General features: G+C 33.7%; 1 protein-coding gene across 1 annotated transcript in view; it reads right to left on the reverse strand.

Annotated features, from left to right (window-relative positions):
• spab (space blanket) overlaps window positions 1-21826 on the reverse strand; it is a 73326-nt gene that overhangs the window by 42855 nt on the left and 8645 nt on the right. The window contains exons 2-3 of the mRNA XM_089648375.1: window positions 18654-18843; window positions 6180-6315 (exon numbers count right to left, since the gene is read on the reverse strand). Coding sequence (XP_089504501.1) covers window positions 6180-6315; window positions 18654-18818 — 301 coding nt within the window. The 5' untranslated portion in view covers window positions 18819-18843. The remainder of the gene's footprint in view (window positions 1-6179; window positions 6316-18653; window positions 18844-21826) is intronic.

The raw sequence follows: 21826 nt of genomic DNA on the forward strand, positions 1-21826 counted from the left end.
TTTAATCTCTCTGATGGTTGTAAGCACGCAATGCTACAATTCTGTAGAGGAGAAAAACTTTCCACAAAACTCTCTTCATTATTATACCAGTTGACGTGTACCCGGAGTTGCTCGGAATTGTGAATGGCTTGTAGTAATTTTTTGAGGTTGCGAATTGGGTTTAGTTTAATTTAAGGTGGAAGAATAGAAAAAGTTAATTGTATGTATTTGATTTTTTTTCTATATGCGTAGATATGTGATTTTTTCGTCGTTCGAAAGATTAATAATTATTCTTCTCAGTTTGTCTCAAATATTTATACATGATTACATGGTAAAATCCAAAAAAATCAATGTTAAATTTTTTTTAATATTTTTTTGTATAAACGGCATACAAACTGAAATCAGAGTTTTTGTACTAATTCCCTGCACAAAGGATTGTGTTTCCTAAATATCAAATTCTTTCTAAGTTATGGATTTCGTATCAAAATGTCCGGGTAGGTTATTTGTTTACTTTTCATTCTTTATATTAAAAATTTCATTTTTTAGAAACATCAATGTTTATATCAAATACAAACATTTCGAAGATAATTTTATCTAGTTTCTAAAATGGTATTTCTTTTTACGACAACTTCAAAAATAAAAAATTCCGAAATTTCGTGAAACTTTACCATGTCTTGTAATTAAAAATATTTTAAAACCTGGAGGGTTAAATTATATTATAATATATTTACGACACGTTCCAGAGTGGAAGATACTTTCAGTATTGGCCCGGTGAAAGACCGGACACGTTAGCCATGTTTGGTGACCCCACGTGAATTAGCCAGGTTTTTCCCCACCTTAATCCTCCCCATATCCTTCCCCTCTCCAATACCTTCAGCCTCACAATATACCCCGATTGGGAATGCCATAGTCTCACTGGCTCCAAACTGTTGGGGGCAGTTCACATATTCACAGTATTCACATAATCCAACATAGGTATTCAAAATAACCTAACTTTAACCTCCCTCAGTTGTAATTGTCTTCCATCAGTACTTTTTGTATTGTATATATATTGTCGTTGCTCATCGTTAGTATATGTTCTCCTTTCACTGCCACCTTTGTTTTTTGTTCGTTTATTTGTTAATGGACTGTTATCAGTAAATAAATGAATAAATAACTGTCATGACATTGAATAGCGTGATACGCCAAACGTCATATCACGTAGTCATGATTTCGCGTAATAGCCTTAATAAATGAAACTATATCGCTTCCATTTTACATAAAGTTCCTCAAATACAAGTCATTAAACTATAAAATGATTCATACAATTTTAGAGCCTGTTATTATCTACACTTAAACAACCAGATACATTATGGAACACGCACAAACATTTGTAAAAGAATGTCTAAAACACACGATGATTTTCCTGTTCGAATACCATATTAATAATATAACCTTTTTTATGTTTTTAGAGGCATCATTATTTTTTTTCAATTATAAATGTGCAACGTATATCGCAGCTTACTGTATCATTTAACACATTATAATACCAAACTATTGCATTCCTAAATCTAACTCTTCTAATCAAACCGATAAAAGAGAAACGTTTTTCAATTATCTGAATGGAAAATTCGATGTTCTGTCTTTTTAAATACATCTCTTTGAAATTCTTTTTTTTCGAGAAGCAGACATTCGATCGAGCTGAAACTCGGCAGATAGTCTAGTTGTCGATAAAAATGCATTCTACCAACTTTTGGTGCAATCTACCACTGATTTAACTTAACTCTATCCCCTTTGGTCATATTAAAATGTATCCGACTAAGATCTACCAATATTTTCTTAATTTTCTTAACGCATATTTTTATTGGCTGCTATCTTTGTTTGTATGATTGCTAGATTCTACCGGAAGAAAATGCAATCTAGGTAGTGTATTTGATAAATATATCGTTTTCTTATTATTCTAATGTGCGACATCTTTTGACTTTTCTACAAGTCTTGGATGAATATTTATTTTTATTTCTGGAATAACTTAATGAAAAAAACCTCAAATTATAATATTTATTTATTGAAGACTATATTAGCGATTCCTTAACGAAAATCTGAAACAGAAAATCAGAAAAAGATACGGTCACATCCATAAAGATAGTTGCCAAAAAAAATATGCGGTGAGAAAAAATGAAGACAATGTTGGTAGTTCTTATTCGAAGTATGATACAGTTAAATATGACGAAAGAAGATAGGCTCCCATTTTTCTGTTTCAGATTTTCGTTTACAAATCGCTAATATTGTCTTTAATAATTACATATTAAAATATTAACGACTAATGCAAAACAGATGATACAGTTAAATATGACCGAAGGGGGTGGGGTCGAATTAGCTTAGTGGTAGAACAAGGCTCCGGCAAGACTCTTGGGTTGAATTCCTAGATGCGACCGAATCTTATTCTGATTTTTCTGTTTCACATTTTTCTTTTTAGAGTCGTTAATATTGTCTTCAATGATTAAATATTACAATTTGAGGTGTTACTCATTGATATATTCAAAAACATATTCGTTTACTCAATAATATATTCAAAACAATTTAAATAATTTTTTTCTTAGTTTTGCAACAAAAAAAAAGCCACACACTTGAATTCACGTATATACTTTTGCCATGGTCATGGTAAAAAAAGGTTTTCCAAATAAATACTTTTTCAAGTTCGTCGTTGACTAAGGGTGGTAACAGAAAAGAAAAAAAGACAGTGGAAGTAGAGGGGGAAAGGTCTAGGTTGGTTACCAAAGGGTGAACGTCTTCTACTCCCTTAAAAAATAGGTCATTTGCGACCCCTATGTGGGAGGGATGAGAATGGTAACTTTGCCGTAATATTTAGTTTGTAGGTTTTCCATGTTTTTTCGATTGACAGGGGAGTTAACTAAAAGCAAAAATATTGTCTTAACCCAGAAAAAACATCTCCCAAATGGATTGTGCTTGAAAAAGAAAATATAAAGTTGGGAGCGTTTTTCAATGTTCTTTCGATAACATTATCAAAGCGGTTTTCGTAAAAAAATCATGATGAACAGAAATAAAATAAAGATGTGCGAAGAAGGTACAATTCGAATCTTACTAAAAGAATATTCGGCCATATATATAGTTTTATAAATAACCTGGTGCAGACCCAGGATTTGTGAAGCTGAAAGTATTTATAATATATTTTTTCATGATATAACTATATCGTTATGTCGACAAATTAGAGAGAAGACGATCAGAAATTTTCCTTTCGAATGAACACCCTTAGTAAACTTGAAACATCTGATGATGGACACTGTAACGCTGTCCAAAACGTTGGCTCAAGAAGAAAGAAGCACAACACGGCATAATACCCTGATAATAAATCACGATAACACTTTTGGCCGTGAGAATCTGAAAAGATATCTCTACATGGATGAGGTTCTCACATAATGGTACGGCGATTGGAGAATCTCAAGAAGAGAAGAAAGCATCTATTGGGCAGCCTGGCTTTTCTCAAGAGGTGCAAGGTGCAATCGATAGTACCAATATCTGGGGATCTTTTCAGTACACACCCTTTAGGAGTGCAATCCTAACCGAAAAAGGTTAGAAGAATATTGAAATCCACTAAAATCTCATTAATATTAATAAAAACGCCGGGACTAAGCTTGATAGTTTTTGGAATCTGGTAATTGACGGCTGCACCAAAACCTTAGAGGATAAGAAAATCATTTTAAACTGACAATCTAAATCCATCGATAAAATACTTCAAAAGGCCAACTTTTAGATTTAAATCTATGTCTATTTAGGAAAATTATATTCAAAGCACCTATATAACTTTACGACCTATCGATTTTCGTTCAACCTTCAACATTCAAGAACATTACTTAGCATTCAAGTCTATTTATAAACCCTTACGAAAAACATTTCTATCTGGATTTTGGAATTTTAAAACTTTGATCGTCGCGTCGGGCATCGGTGCCTACAAAATAAAATAAACTAGTCACTTTTTACGATACAAGAACATATTGTGTAGTCTATTTACCCTTTATGTAAGTCCCTTGACAGTACCCAAGACTTATTATTTCACTTTATGCCTTTGTAAGTTATCCCTTTGAGCGAAATTCAATTTGATTTTGTTTTTGAAATGTTATAAATAAATTAAATCTTTTCTAAATTTTTTAATATTAACAATAAAGAAAACAATTGTTTTTCAAAGTTAGTCCGTAGAAGCTATATTATTATTTGTTTGAGTGGTATTATTTAGCGTTTTAACAACGTATTAACAAAGTAACTTGAACCTTTTAAAAAACCACGTCGTTTTAGTTTTTTTAAAGCCATCGTATTTCACGTTGCCCTCCCAGGCGAAATCGTTTTGTAACAACGTTATCGCCAGTGTATTTGCAAATGAAATTATTTGTAACAGGATTCTCAGTTAGATAATCAGAAATTTTACTCCTCACGTTGCGTGTGGAAAAGAGAAGAATATCATATCTTGTACAATTTGTTAATTTTTCCATACCATTCGATTAAGAATGATTTCGCTTTCCTACCGTTCATGATCTCATGTGAATTTGCCTAGCTATAGCATTTTCTTTTCGTATTCCTAAGTACGAGTATTGTCAGTATTTCATTACCGCCCTAAAACTGAGTTGTTATTAAGTTGAAATGTGTTTTTAAACAAACTTGCGACATCTACTCCAAGACAAGAGATTTACTACTGTTCTTTTCGACTTCTTAACTTTGCATAAATCTCAACGGAACGAACCTGGTGGGATGTTTTTGTATTAGAAAGTTTTAAACAGCAGATATGAGAATGTTTCCCAAAGCAACTTTAGTACATATGAGTTTGGGTACTCTCTCCACTTTTAGGGCCTTTTTAGCCAGTGTCTAGTCTACGCCTCTAATTGTCATAAATGGCCACCGTACCAACAGTGACGCATTTAACGATTTTCATGTTCTATAAAAAGACGCTCGGGTTTTTTTTTACTTGAAATGTGAATAGAGCATTACCCGAATAAATCGGAACATTCGATTAATCATCAGCCCACAATATTAAAGGCAATATAAGACGGGATGTGGGTGTGTTAGCACATATCACATTCGAGGAAACAATTTAACGAAGTATTATTCTATTTATATTTCCGTGTGTTACAGTATATTAGATTTTTGAAAAACCATTTGATTTATCGATCTACGTTCCTAAATATAGAAAGAGCATGTTGTAGGCTACGAGCTGTATGTTGGCGGCCGTGAGTGTAGATAAAGGTTTAATGATAATGTAACAATCATTTAGATAAGGCACTTTTACAATAGTAAATTTCTTTCAGATGAGAACTTTCGAATTATCTTTCTTTTTATTTATTGGCTCGCCAACAGAATACATCACATAAATTTTACAGCAATCTACATTTATACATGGTTACAATGATGCTTCCAATTATAGGTGAGCACAACATATAAGATTTTGATTATATTCGTAGTCCTCCTCACTAGGAGATCCTGTGTTGAGGGGGACTAGGTTTTGGAAGTTTTTCAGCGACTTCTATGATTCGACTTCATGTTTTGGGTAAGGTTTTCCATAAACTTCTACGACGATGTTTTAAGTATGCTAGTAAGTTCTTTATCCGGTAGTTCCTTAAGCCAAGATTTAATATCCTTAATGTAGTTATTTTTTGTTCATTCATCTCAACACTCTCTGTGTAGTAGCAACTGGTCAGTTACAGTAATAATAAATCCATTATCTTTCGGTTTCAACTGACATAATTGTAACGGAGCACACAAGTGTTAGTAACTTTTCGGTCTCAGAAAAGTCTGTTGATAAACCAGAATTACAAAAAGGTGTAAAATTGACAAAGCGTCATCAGCGTTAGCAAAATCGTCGCGGGCGTAAATTGCACAGAGTTTACCTTTTAAGTCACAATACGACATAGAAGGATAACGGATTAGATTGTATTAGGCTTTTTCCTAATTTTCCTTAACTTTTCTTCCATATTCTGTTTAGTGACTGTTTTGTTTGACCGTCTATTTTGGGGCTTGTTGGGCAATAGATCAGGTTGTTCACCTCCATCGACGTTCACGGACATGGATCCAGACATAAATATATTATCTCAAAACGGAAGATTTTGAAGTGTCACGTGATCAAGTCACGGTTCCATCGAGCAACGATTGCCATGTAGTTTTAACGCAAGCATATTATACAAAGACAGTTAGTTATTGACGGTCTTATTCCTTACCTCCATCAACGTCCACGCAGACGGACCCCGGGCAGCAGTGTTCATTAGCCGTGCATCTCTTGCCGTAGCACGGCTCCTCCAGTTCCTGCTCGGAGAGCTGCCCGTCTTCAGATCCCCCGTAGCCCTCGTTCAGACGCTGAGGAAGTACAAAGCACATCATTCTTGTTAGTTTAAATTTGGCAAACCTTCAATACATCTGATTCAGTAGTGGAAGGTACTCTCAGTAACATACTTTTGAAATACTACCATTCGGAATTAGGTTTTAGTCGTGAAGAAAACTGAATAGTCATGTTGCTAATACCGCTCTGGAATCTGGATATATCTATCTATTGATATTTAGCGAAAAGTATTAATACCATACTGATTTCAAATTTACTTGGCGAAGCTTAATGCCAAATCACGAATTGGTGTACATTATGAATATAAAAAAAATATGCTTTAGATAAATTGAAGGTTATACTATCGCTTCGATTGAGTAGAATACAAATGATAAAATAAATTACTCAACAAAAAATATAAATGCAAACTACTAAAAAAACATTTTTTCAATAGAAATGTATGAACTCGTAAAGGAAACAATTAAAAAAATACAGTATTATAGATAAGTTTTTTTGTTACAGTTTCACTTGATTAACTTTTTTGCTTTCTTATAAAATTATTTAAAAAAAAAAATAAAAAACAGTTTTTGGCTTGAAATCGAACGTTTCTAGACTCCGTTTATCTAACGATTTTAATGCCTGTTACCTACAATATAAGGTATACCAAGAATTTACACATTTTTGGCTTGTAGCTTCCTCTTAAGCACTTTTTGTGAATGTATCATACCAGTAAAAATTTCCAGAGCGTGTTTTGCATCTCCATGACTAAATATAGTCAGTATTAATTGTGGAAGAAAAGAGTCTGAGGAATCGAATCTATTTGACTCAGAATCGAATCGAGTTCGTAAAATACTTGGAACAACACACCCTTAATCTAAAATAATAGCACTCCCTTCAATAGTTGGCGCAACTTTCTAATAAATTATCAAGCAATCAAAAGGGCAAAATAAAGTGTATGAAATCAATTGTGTCTATAAAAGTGTATTCGGGCCTTGCCATCCATCATTTTGTGTTTATTAACTTACTGCTTGCTGGTTTTGACGACCTCCTTGGTAGCAATCCGAAGGTCGCGGGTTCAAATCCCGGCGGGGCAAGTACATTTTATTTGATGAAATTGTTAATTTATAAATAATTTTTAGTATATTCGGGGCGCGTTCCAGAGTGGAAGATACTCTCAGTATCGCCCTGGTGTAAGACCACCATTCAGATTGAACCGTTGCTTGAAATGGCTTTAGCCGCGTTTGGTGACCAGATCTGAATAGCCAGATTTTTGATCCCTCTCTTTCTCATCTCCTTCCCCTCCCCACTACCATTAACCTCACAACATACCACAATAGGGGATGCCAAAGTCTGACTGGCTCCAGACGGTTTGGAGCAGTTTGGAAAATAAATAAAAAATAAATAATAAAAGTTGGGAGCGGCTCAAGTGCGTTGTGCGGCCAGCCTGGGCAATTTCCTATAAAGTTTCCCCGATGAGTAAAGGAATGAACAAGAGAATAGACATGAAGAGTAATGGGACAGTATTAACTTTTACGATCGGTAAAGATAGCTCAAGATGGACCGTAAAGCTTCCGACTTTCATTAAAGGAAGAGGAATCCGAAGCAAAAGTAATGATGTTGATCGGAACTACTGGGGAACACTGGAGACTACTTGGTTTTTATGTAACACCCGGCTTTGCTCATTTTTACAAATATTTTTCAAAGATGTAAATTCTATAAAATAGATCAAGTTGGCTAATAGTGAAACAGATGATGACCTTTAACGCGAAGATATTTATACAAACAATAATAAATAACCTATTACCAAAATACTTTTCAAACAAAATTATATGCAACAAGGAAATTCGTATACACTAAAAGTTTAAAAAAAATGACAATTTCCAATTGAAATATTTACTTTAATATACATTGGCAGTCAGCATATACTTTTTGACACTAAAAAGGAAGTCAATTAGTTCATGAATTCATTAGCCATATTGTGGATTATGGATTGTGTGAACGATTTTTTTCAATTCTAAGAGTTTAGTTAGTTCACCCACCCATTCATTATAAGCCAGTTATTTTGCAAAACGAACGACATTATCAAAAAAGTTTTGCATGTATTGACAGCTTATCCGACTCCTTGAAGACCGCGCTAAAAGTAGCAGCTTTTGTCTACCGACTGTCGGAATAATATTCTGACCGTGGCGTGCTCGCAAATATCGCTAACTGACCATAGATGACGGGTTTCGTCAAAGTCGTATTGACGTAGGACTTTATCGATCGTCCTTACCAATTTAATAATTGGTATCAGATGGTCATTCCCCACCCCTATTAACAGCTAAAGCAAACTACAGAGGGTGGGGTTGTGGGGTGTGAGGTGTGACGTTGCCAGGCAACTGTATTTACATAATATTATCCGCATTTAGGCAACTGTCATTGAAATGTGGATATTGGCATGATCGATTGGACGATTCTATTGAATTGGACCAATGTGTGCTTTCGTCAAACCTAACTACTATTACCACCCAGCTCTTTTGATGATTGTTCACCTGTGTTCAATTCTTTGTCATGGCCGTCTATGATGTTTTTTTTTTAAATAATTTTCAACTGTTATCTCATTTATTTAAATAATTTCCATTAGGGCCTATGTCATCTTTGGGGACGCTGTTTGGAGGGTTCGTGACGAAATTGGAAACTCAACGTTTCGGACAGGTTTACAAAATTAACCGACTACATATATAAATAATATATATTTATGTTTGGGTAAGCTTTAGATTTATTGGAAAATATTATGAGTCATTTAATAATACATTATGTTTTATATTGCGTATTACTATAATGAGCGAATACAACAAAAAATCAACGTTTCATAAATTTAAAATCAAATATCCCGCTAGAATACATAAATTATCATTACAGACACACGCAAAATAACTTATTTAACTTTCTTCTTTAAAATACTAAACTCTTAATTAGACTGCTCTGAACTCTCAAAAAAACAACACGATACAATACTCTATTCCTCCATAGTGTGCAGAAGTGCAAATACATTGCCCGAAACAGAGGTTTCACACTATAGGAAATCCATACATGATATGTTTAATGTTAAGTTGGTGAATTTTGTTAATCATATTAAAAACCTATTATATTATACTAAATTTTAGTAATTATATCTATTTGTTACAAAAAAATAGGATAGTAAAACACTTATTTTTATTATTATTCCAACCCTATTCTTGAATCTTTGGTTGTCTCTTTGTAAACCTATTTAGCTACCACTTTATTTCTTTAATTTTGCGTTTCTTGTTATGATTATTATTATTTTATGTTTTGATTATTGTATTCTTAATTTTTATTATTTCTTTTTCGTGTTCTAAATTATTCATCATATCAAAATTATATCACGTATACTTATATAAAAGCCCCACGGCCTTAAAATGAAAATTAAATTCTCAAATCATAACAGACTTGGTTATATAATATAATAATCAGCTTTCTCGCCAATGGAACCTCGTCCCGAATAATTTTAACCACTACGGATTTTTATGCAAATCCAATTTTGTTTTCCGAAATGTTACGAGAAATAGGAAATTTATTCCACATTAATTAATTGCAGACGAAAAATACATGATAATGTACAATATTACTATGTCTTTATTTAACTAACTAACTAACTAACTAACTAACTAACTAACCATCACGCCGTTTCCCCGCAGGGGTAGGCAGAGACGACGGACCGCCAAACAACTCGGTCTTGGCACACACTTCTTGCCTCATTCACATTCATACATCGTCTCATACATACTCTTCTATTAGTCTTTATTTATATATTAGATATACCCAGTCCAGTAGTTAGAAAAACACGTGATAATGTACAATATTACTACGTCTTTATTTATGTGTGGAATATACCCAGTCTAATAGTTTGAAAAACACGTGATAATTACAATATTACTACGTCTTTATTTATGTGTGGAATATACCCAGTCTAATAGTTTGAAAAACACGTGATAATGTACAATATTACTACGTCTTTATTTTTGTGGGGAATATACCCAGTCTAATAGTTAGAAAAATACGTGATAATGTACAATATTACTACGTCTTTATTTTTGTGGGGAATATACCCAGTCTAATAGTTAGAAAAATACGTGATAATGTAGGTACAATATTACTACGTCTTTATTTATGTGTGGAATATAACCAGTATACTAGTCAGGTCATTCTTGCCTTCGGTGGGAGAGGGGGTGAGATCAATATACGGAGCGCCGTGATCTCATACAAAAAAATGATATTCCGCGGCAGTTCCTCAAATGATCTGACCGCATCTCCCGTAGTGTAACACCTCAACATATAATCCGTAAAGGCCACTCCTAAATAAGCGTTGATGCGTATAGCGTAATGTCTTAGGCATAATTTTTATATAATATTACAGCAACAGAAATAAGAAAAATAAAAGTGAAGAATATCCACATATTTTACTAAAAAAAAATTAAGTTTATACTATTAAAATAGTCGTTTTCACGATTTTCAAGCCTAATTCGACATAAATAAAACTTAAAAACGAAAATTGCTTTTTATTGAACTAAAAAAATACTTTATTAAATAAAAAATTCTCCTCGTAATAAAACTTTCTCGGTAAACACTGTTGATTATACATCAACACAGCCAGTATTTGCGTAGACGTCTGGCTAAAGGTACTTTATTACAGTTTCTTGAGGCCGTGAATTTTTTATAGTTTCTCGACTTCTATATTATTTTCTTTTGAACCTCAAATATTCGTGTCTGTGAGATTGGCAGTTTTTTGTTATTATATTTTTGCTTTAATGTGATGATTATCTTGATATAAAATGTTGAATTTTTCCCTATGTTTATTCCTGTTGATTACGAAGAAAGGGCAGTTTTTTTGAAGGAAGATAAACATTCCTGATTTACGCATAACTTGACAATATTAGAAAATCTCCTACTACCATCACAGTAAGCGGAAGATGTTGCCTTTGACATGATGGAGGATTTTGGCCAGCCAGAGGAATCAAACTCACTAGACGCAATACCCACTCAGCCACTAGCTCGCTAAATTAGCTTTAAAAATAAAAGCAATCATCGACTTTTTATTAGACTTTCCAAAGCAATCAATGTATTGGTGTTTTTTGAAAAATCCTTCTCCCACGCGAATAGCGTATTTTCAGATAATACTATTTTGAGAGGAAAAACAACCCCATCGAATGCCTAGTGTGTTTGAAAAAAGCTTAAACTCAAGAAAAATCCCATTTTGAAAAAAAAAGTGATTAGAAAAAAGTTTACACTACGGCAAATATCTCGCTAATAAAAAATGCACACGATCAAGTGCGCATTTTGACAAACATGCAGTCGAGCGAAAAGCGTGTTTTTTTTTAAAAACAACTGAACATTTCACACATTTTCGAGCCGATTTTTAGTGGATTTCGTTTTCAATAAATAGCTTTATAACATATCTATTTTTATTATGATATATCTATTTTTACTATAATATATATATTTTTACTATAATTTATCTATTTTTACTATAAAATATCTATTTTTGCTATAAAAAACATATTTTTAATATAACATATCTATTTTTACTTTAATATATCTATTTTTACTATTACATATCTATTTTCAATTTTAGTTGCACCATCTCTTGGGCTGGGTAGTAAAAAACATTTACCAGGTAAATTTACCCTCTTTCGAAGTTGCCCTTCCTTATTGAATTCGGGCCAAAATTAGGTTTCAGATAAACGAATTACCTTAACGTAGGTTAAAGGTACGTCGGGCGTTCTATCAGTAAAATCACATTTCAAAGTAAACCTAGCTCAAGGTGGAAACAAATTGCCAATTTGTGGGAAGAGTGATAAAGGATAATTACATCAATGTGTTTAAAAGAAGAATTAATTAATAATACAAGGAAATACATTCTTATCCTAAAAGAAATTATAAATATACCTTTTGTAGAATTTAGGATGTTTGGATATCTGAGAAGTGGGCAATAATTAAATAAGTGAGTTTTAAAATCGTCAATGGCCACCAGCACTTCACATCATCCTATATTCATCTCTTTGTTTTATTTTATTTTAAGCTTGGTTACTTAATGTACACAGCAGACTACATCAGTATACTCGTAAATGCCAACCGTCCAATAACGTTGTACAACAATATGTAAACGTAAAACAATGAGGACCTTCATTATAAACACGTTTTTAATTTGATACACTGATATATATATGGATTTTGGAATAATTTAGTGAGTAAAACCTCAAATTGTAATATTTAATTTCCAAGACAATATTAACGATTCTCAAACGAAAAATGTGAAACAGAAAATCAGAAAAAAATTTGGTGGTGGAGGAAAAACCCCGGCAATTTCTAAATGTCACCGAATCGTTTTCTGATTGTTCCTGTCGAGAGACGTTAATATTGTCTTCAATGTTGATATATAACTGATAAACAATCATATTAATGGATGTTTATCAATTGTGGAAAACATAAAATACGTTTTTTAGTAAGGGGGTTAGTTTATAAAACAACAACAAGAAACCAGAAAAAATAAAGTTAGAGTCAAATTAAAACAAGTGATTCTAGAATTATTTTTTAAAATTAGATCCACAGGAGGCCCCGAGGAAAATAATTTCCCTCAGGGTCTACGTCATCTTTGGGGATGCTGTGTGAAGGTTTTTTAAAAATGAAATGAATGAGAGGAAAATCTGGGAAGGAAAATGGTATGAGGGGTGGGTAAGAATCTGAAGGTCAGCGTGTCTAGGAGTGACAGACATTTAAATTCATCCCCCCACTGCTATGCAAGACGATGGGTCAAGAAAGTCGTGCTGGAGAAGTGAAAAGATCTCCCCCAACCAGTCTCTCCAAATCCGGCCTGACATGCACTAAGTGGGCAGACGCATCGGGGCGGCGGTACCCATACCCGCCTCCCAAATTTAGCAAAGTTCTGGGGACTATCGCTAAATATGGCCAGAATCTTTGCCACTACGGTGGATGTTATATAGTCGACACATTCGCACAAGGGGTTGGGAGAAGGTTAAGTTAGTTGGTTCTTTAAAAAGGAATATGGAAAGTTTCTGGGTTTCTCAGTAGACGGTGATTTCTATTGATTTTGATTGTAGCCAAAAGGGAATATTTATAATTTTTAATATTCAAACCAATTAAGCGCTCCTTTCTGGATTTTATTCAGTGGCCTTGCATTTTCCTATCTCAATTATGGCTCTATTATCCATTTATTTTTACATTCAGTCGTTGCTTTCGTCCTACATAATATGCCAGTTCCATGCTTCACTGCCATACGTCAGGGTTGGTATCAATACTCAAATGTAGACTGCAAACTTCGCTCACATTTGATATTGTGATCAAATCGACCATCAATACCATTTAGAAGTTTTAGTGTTTTATGTCTTGTCGATATCTTTCTACCATACATCAGGGGTGGTAATAGAACTCATTACGTCATGTCGATACATTTCTACCATACATCAGGGGTGGTAATAGAACTCATTACGTCATGTCGATACCTTTCTACCATACATCGGGGGTGGTAATAGAACTCATTACGTCATGTCGATACCTTTCTACCATACATCAGGGGTGGTAATAGAACTCATTACGTCTTGTCGATACCTTTCTACCATACATCAGGGGTGGTAATAGAACTCATTACGTCATGTCGATACCTTTCTACCATACATCAGGGGTGGTAATAGAACTCATTACGTCATGTCGATACCTTTCTACCATACATCAGGGGTGGTAATAGAACTCATTACGTCATGTCGATACCTTTCTACCATACATCAGGGGTGGTAATAGAACTCATTACGTCTTGTCGATACCTTTCTACCATACATCAGGGGTGGTAATAGAACTCATTACGTCATGTCGATACCTTTCTACCATACATCAGGGGTGGTAATAGAACTCATTACGTCATGTCGATACCTTTCTACCATACATCAGGGGTGGTAATAGAACTCATTACGTCTTGTCGATACCTTTCTACCATACATCAGGGGTGGTAATAGAACTCATTACGTCATGTCGATACCTTTCTACCATACATCAGGGGTGGTAATAGAACTCATTACGTCTTGTCGATACCTTTCTACCATACATCAGGGGTGGTAATAGAACTATTTTATAGATTGCTAATCTCTGAATGTTGGTTCTAAATCATTTATTTGACCGGTGATTAATTTTCCTAATTTACAACTAACCCGTTTAGAAAAACTTTTCATAAATTAAATTAGTAAACCTTTTTGAATTGCCTCGTGCCAAGTGGATTATTATTATTGGATTCCAGGTGTTATTGTGAATACCTTTGAAGTTACGCAATGAATACTTAATTACATTTCATTCCAGGTAATCAACTTCAAATGATTTTTTTCCTCCCACGGTTATAGCGGAAAGCTGATTATTATACTGGCGACATTATTAAAAAGTTACTTAAAAAGATAACAATTTTTTTTTTGGTATGGCTGAATTAATCATAAAATGATCAAAGCGTTACTTAAAATGGCTTTAGCTTTAGAGAACAGATCTGAATAGCAAGGTACTTCCTCTTTTCCATCTCCTTCACCTGCCTGCGTCCTTCTCCCTCAAAACAAACCCCAAACTAGGGACGCCATAGTCCTACTAGCTCTGGGTTATTTTGTGCGGTACTCGCATAAAAAATAACGATTGTTATTGACAATTAATATAATGTTTCACTAAAAAACGAACAATGATCTCCGCTATTTTTTTCATACAATTTATTATTTTTTAGAAGAATCCGTTTGTTTATTTTCGCTTAGTAGTGAAATAATACATATTTAAGAAGGTAAATGTTTTCCTTTGCGATATTTAATTCACTGCTTCGAGGAATTTCGTATACAGAAGATATTTAATACACATTTTCTGTTTGTAACGAGGCAACTAAACGATGGTAAATATTTAAGAGCGTAATAAAAATGTCTATACAAGATACAAGAAAAAATTTATTGCTTATCAAATATACCAATATAATCACCTGAAAAAAACAGTTTGCCCGATGTGTTGAAATTGTGAAGCGGGTTGAGGAAGGGGTAACTGTTCGGGCATAGCCGATTATCATTAGTTTAATCCATACCTACGCCCCACCTGTTCGCTTCTTTTGTCAACAGGAGAAGAGGGTGTCCGGGCAGTAACTTTTCTACCGCACGGAGAAAAATTACTGATGTAAAATAGTGAAAATTTATTAATAATCTCTTCAAATTATTCGTATTTTGGTTAAAAACGGGACTGCAGGCCTTTAACGAATGAATTGACAGGTTTCCTAATAAACTCTCAGTAAAACATTAATAATTGATGACGATGTCGGAACGTGCATTAGGAAACGGCATGCTATCCCATTTTTATAGAGCAATACTAATTTTTCTTCGTGCAACAAGTGACAAGTTCAAAGCCGCGTTGCGCGCAAAAGTGAAGCAATTCTCTGTGAATTTTTTTGTACATCTGAAGAAACAAGGATGATACCATTATCAAGGTAGACCTGTTCGATGTTCTGGTGGCATCCTCACCCCTACCTGCAATATCGTGTTCCGTTCCTTTCTATTTCCTTCCATTGATATCATCATCAGGAACAAAACTCGCGGCCCCAGATTGCAATTCCAAAAGCTGTCAAAACTCTAATCGTTTTCCAGATGCTTGCAAATGTTTGCGGAAATTTCGGCTTGATATTATGTACACATAACGTATGCAATTATATCAACCAACGCAATAGAAGCATGTCACATTATATTATTCGTCGTAAAGTAATGACATAATATGATGTAATAAAATATCTCCCCGACACCGTTGCTCTGCAGCGATACGAATGGATTAATCCGCTATACCCTAGACATCATAATAACGCCTTTAATAATTCTCATTAAATACCACCACCCAACTGAAAGTCTCTGTCCTAGGCTATTACAACACCTAACAAATAGGAAAATACTGCGTATCCTTGTTTTAAAACATATCATGTTCATGTTTTCTTAGGGCGGGCTTATTAAAAGGCACATTAAATTATGAAGGCTGTTGTTTTACTGTATTTTAATGAGGAGAAATTAGGATATTTTGGCTGTTTGCTTTGCCTGGGAGTATAATTATTTCCACCTGTTCGATGTTTTTTTGGTATATTTTAATTTATTTTTTGTCTGTTGATGTTTGCACATGTATGAATTTAAACTGCTCGTATAATGTTGTGTGTGAATTATATTTTTTGAAAGCCGTAGAAAAGATGGACAAAATCATAGAGAGGTTATTCAACCAGTTTTTTTACATTAACCCAACACAAGACGATCCGAGCGTAGCAAACCACTTGTTTCAAACAAATTTGTTGGAAAAACAAAATAATCTTCATTTTAAAGGATTCGAGATATTCAATGAACTACCGACGGATGTTAAAGAAGCTTAACGCCTTGCAGCTTTCGATGGGTTAAGCCTAAATGCTATAAATAATAAGTTTTAGATGCAGTGTAAAGTGTTCCTAAATGTCATAGAAATCAGTTGTATGCAAGTAATCCTGAAGGTTTATACTAGATATAATTTTTTTATAACTAAATAAAACATACAAAACAGAGGAAATGGTCCAATAAATCGTTCCTGGGGCAGCGGTACTTAAACCCGCCTCCCTAATTGGTGGCAACTGGAGTCACTTGGTTCAACACAGTGCCTACGGAAAACTGATGAAGGGAATATTTATCTGTGTTGTATTTCCGGGTTTTCTAACAAACTCTCTTATTAAATAAAACACTGGCTCAAGAAAACACTTGGAATTAGAGAACCAAACACGCAAAATGACAGTGTTTGTACTGGATGCGGTTTAATGAAGTCGAAGACAAAATTAATATGATATAAAAATAGTATGTGTTATCAATGTCATCATTAGAGTGGTAAGATTAATGAAGGAATTATTCATAATTTAATTTTAGGCGCAGGCAATATTTATTGAATCGCCACAATGGGACGCATGCGCGTAGGCCCGTGTTACCCAAAACAGCCAGCGCGGTTGGAAATTCTGTTTCGAATGGTTTCAGATGTAGTATTTATCTCTTATATATTAATCTCACGCGTTTCCGAAACCTTTCTGATAATATCGCCTAGCGAATTTGAGGTTGTCGGGTAAAGTTAATTCAACTATCATATCAGCATCCATGGCAATAAACACGAAACATCTTTTCCCCTCGCGATATCAGAATAACCCTGATCTCCGGTGAGAGTCGACCATTCAGAAAGGAAACATTGCTTAAATGTAGATACTATTAAATTGGCTTTAGCTGTATATAGTAATCAGATTTGAAAAAACCATTTACTTCACAACCTTTCTATCTCCCTCCCTCCCACATTTCTGTTCGTCTTACAACATTTCACAAATTAGAGATTTTACATCACACAGACTACGAAAAAACCTAGTGAGATATAATTGTGTTGGATGAATTCTTTAGTATGAATTAGTGACCCGGAAGGATAATTATAATGTAATCCTGTTGATCCGGGTGATACCGTGGAATGTGAGCTTTAAAGGGTTATAAACCGCTTTAACATTATTAAACTCGTGAAGCGGCAAGAGAATCCTAAATTTTGACATTTCAAGCACGACCTCTGTTCTGTCATCTGTAAAATATCTAAAAGGCGCATAAATAGAGTTTTATTTTTAAGTTTCTAGCGAAAAACCTGGATTATATTTGTCTCAATATATTCTCGGTTTAGTTAATTACCATCCATTAGAAACGCGTCGATGAAACTGAACTTTTATTTTTTTTCTATTTTAATTATAGGTACTAACAATATGCAGATCTAATTTAAACATTTGTTAATAACGCGCAGTGATCAATTATGAAAAATTATTTCCTAATACGGCAGTCAATAAACATATGGGAATTAATTGAGAATAATATGGGCAATTCAATTGAAATAGAAAAAATACCGAATATACTTAGGTCTCGAGAATTGGAATCGGTTAGGTTTAGACTATAGAGGATCTGGGTTCAAGTCCTAGTTGATAGTTGATACCGCTACCTTGTACACGTTTATGTGGCTTTCTATTTCATTTTATATTTAGGTTATTTATGTTAGCTTGGGTTAGGTTAGTTCTTGTTAAGTTAGGTTGGGTAAGGTTGGGTGATGTTTGTTATTTGTCATGGAATAATTTAAAACTCACCTGCCTGTACGGCTATTATCTGTAGTGGGACACGCCGCCCCTGTAGTCAGTTAGGTTGAATGGGTTTTGGTTCGGTTTGGTTATGTCATATTAGGTTAGATTAGGTTAGTTTTGTTTAGGTTATGTTAGGTTTGGCTAGGCTGTTTTAAGTATTTTCTTCACTTATATACGTGTTCTGCTTTGTCGTGGAATGATTTGAAATAAACTAACCTGCATGTAGGGCTGCTGCCGGTACTGCGACACGCCGCCGCCGTATCCGAGGTTGGCCAGCATCTCCGGACTGAAGCGGTTGAAGAGGCCGCCCCAGCCGTGGGCCACTGGCGCCACGGCCATCGTCACCACCACCACGCACGCCAGGGTTAGACCACTCGTCATCTCGAAGCTAGTTTCTCTAGTCTGTCTGAAATACAAAGAGGGATAGAATCGTATTAGCTCAGTGGTAAAGCAAAGCCCCGGCAAGGCCCAGATCCTGGGTTCAATTCCCAGATTTTTTCAATTTATTTAATATTTGTAATTTTTACAAAGAAGTACAATTTTACATGTTATATATTGTTATAAATAAAAAAAATGTCATTCCTCACCATAAAGAGACGCGGCTCTTGTGTTTGATGAGGGAATTCTATACAAAATATACAAACTTAAGTATATAAGTTAAACTAAAATATAATATAAAAGTAAATAATTATAAATGGTAAATATTTACCTACGACTACCGTTTTTAATACGCATTAAAAAAACAATCATTTGATCAACTTAATGACAATAAACAATAACTTTTTGCATTTATGATTTTGTAATAGGTATATTGATAATAATTATAAACTAGCAGTTAAAAACCCGCTCCGCGGGTTTTTTTCTGCTAGGCCCTGCGGGCGGCTCTAGCTTGGGCTTCGCCCATTTTAAGTGATATTAACAACAGTTACATTTAATAGATAGATATTAGAACATTCACAGAGAGAGGGTGAGTATATATATTGTTAAAACACGGAACAGGAAGGAGTTAATTAATAATAACATTCTAAATTTACGCATAATAAGAATGACAGTTGTTTGAATAAATGAAATTTTACGTATTTGTGATGGATTATTTCAAATGAAACACTATTATTGACTACATGTCTACAACTGATATTAACTGTTATCGTACCTTATATAATTAGTTCATAGGAGACTTGCAGTGCTTAAATATGTGTTACAACCGTCAATGTCTATAAGTTGAATCAATATCGTTTAGTTTGTCACAATTAAAGATAGTTTTAACAAAGTTGACTTAAATAATAGATTATTACATATTGATTAATTGTACCCGTGTTTATGAATAAAAGGAGGGTAATTGTGCGATGACATTAGCAGTCGGTTTAATTAAAAGGTGTTAATTTTACTCCAACTGGTGGTAATTCTTTACCTACAACTGTTACTGTATCTAATAAAGTTTAAAGCTAGATTATATATACACCTTCATCAGGAGAGTAAAAATCTATATATAAAGGTAGATTATTACAATATAGCGCCCCTGAGGTGATATCTCACAAAAGCGGCGCTATGCAAATTGTCCAATAAATAAATAAATATAATGTTTACATTTTATTGTGTATACACCGAAGTCAAAAATTAAATATAGATTGCAATTGGGAAAGAAGAAGTGGAAGGAGGGGGGAGGAGTAAGAGTAGGCTGGGTTTATAATAATTAGGAATTACAATATCGTTAGACGGGAAAGACCAGTTGAGTGGGAAAATATTTAAAAGAGAGTTTATAAAAAAATTCTTGTTAATTATATCTGCTTTTATATTAATATGTTTCCTCATTTCTAAAATTTCAAAATTATTTATAGTGAAGTATTTTAAGACCTGAAAAAAACAAATAGCATATAACCATAAAACAATATATTCATAAGACAAATAGCATTTAATAACGGTTATTCTAATAAATTGATAGTTGAAATACTAAATAAAAAAATTAAACACATTCTCTTCAAACGGTCTTTCTAAAGATAGAAATAAACAATGGCGTAGAATTCTGTTTGTGGATAACGATACTTCTAAAATTATATATATATAAACAATCCTGGTACCATTCAACTGGCGTTTTACACTAATAACAATGAAGAAATATATTCTTAATAATAATGATAGCAAAATTCAAACAAAAAAAACAGGAGTTTAAAAACTCAATTGAGATGATTGTAATTTCTTTTACAAAGGTAGAACCAATAGAAACTTTGAAGTCAGAACTAAAGAATATCGCAGGGCTATAAATGGAAATAGTGAATCTGAGTTTGCAAATAATCTTTTAAATAATGATCACACTTTCGATAAAAATTCAGGTCTTAAAATACTTCACTCAGGATATAAAGCATCGCAAATAAATAATTTTGCAATTTTAGAAATTAGAAAACATGCCAATATAAAATCAGATATAATTAATAAGAAAAAAAAATATAAAAAATAATGATAAATGCCATTACAAAGTGATAAGCTTCCAGAAGAAATCTTCTTATAAAACGCTTGTTAATGGTAAGTAGTCAAGTATTGTTAGCTGCATATTTAAATATTCGCGCCAGGCATTTGGTTCGTTTTTAAAACGCCAGAGGTGCGCTCTGTCGGCCATCTTGAAGAAACGCGTGAATTTTTATAAACGTCAAACATAATCACGTAACTGTGGAGAATTTTCATTGTAATGTAATTAATCCAATGGATTATGAACTTTCTAAAACATATTTTCTTCGATATTATCCAAAAATTATATGAGCAGAAACGATGCTTATGAAGAAATCTCGTATTATTATGAGGCGATCCTATTTTAGTATGGAATTGTGTCTTAATATTCAAGTTACCCGAAACAGACAATTTAAATTTGACCAATCAGAGGGCCTACACCGTCCAGACGCTGGGACAATAATACTATCAGATTATAATTATAAATTTACAAGGAAGACAAATGCAAACTTTTTGAAAATCAAAGTGAAAAACAAATTTTAAACGCTTTCTTATGAGCATAATATACAAAAACAACACCAGAAACGTACACCTTATTGGAAACATAAATATTCACATATTAGAAGATGGCCATCCTAATAGAACTGAATAAATACAAACATTAGCCTTTCACGGATTTAAAAGTATGATTAATAAACCTACGCGAGTATCCAATGACTGCAAATCTTGCATCGACCACATACTCAGTAAGACTACTAAACAACCAACTCTATCATATTCAACTCTACCATAACTGACCGCTATGCGACAATATTGTCCATTACGAGAGAGAAAAAGCAATACCTTAACTCTACCCAATACTCTACCCAATTATCCTGTAAAAAACAGAAACACAATGGATTGAAGTAAAACAATAGTTACTTAATACACACTGGAGAATCAACCCA

Source organism: Hesperophylax consimilis, chromosome 27 (assembly GCF_061612785.1).
Source record: "Hesperophylax consimilis isolate HC1 chromosome 27, BYU_Hcon_1.0, whole genome shotgun sequence".
NCBI classification, from domain to species: Eukaryota; Metazoa; Arthropoda; class Insecta; order Trichoptera; family Limnephilidae; genus Hesperophylax; species Hesperophylax consimilis.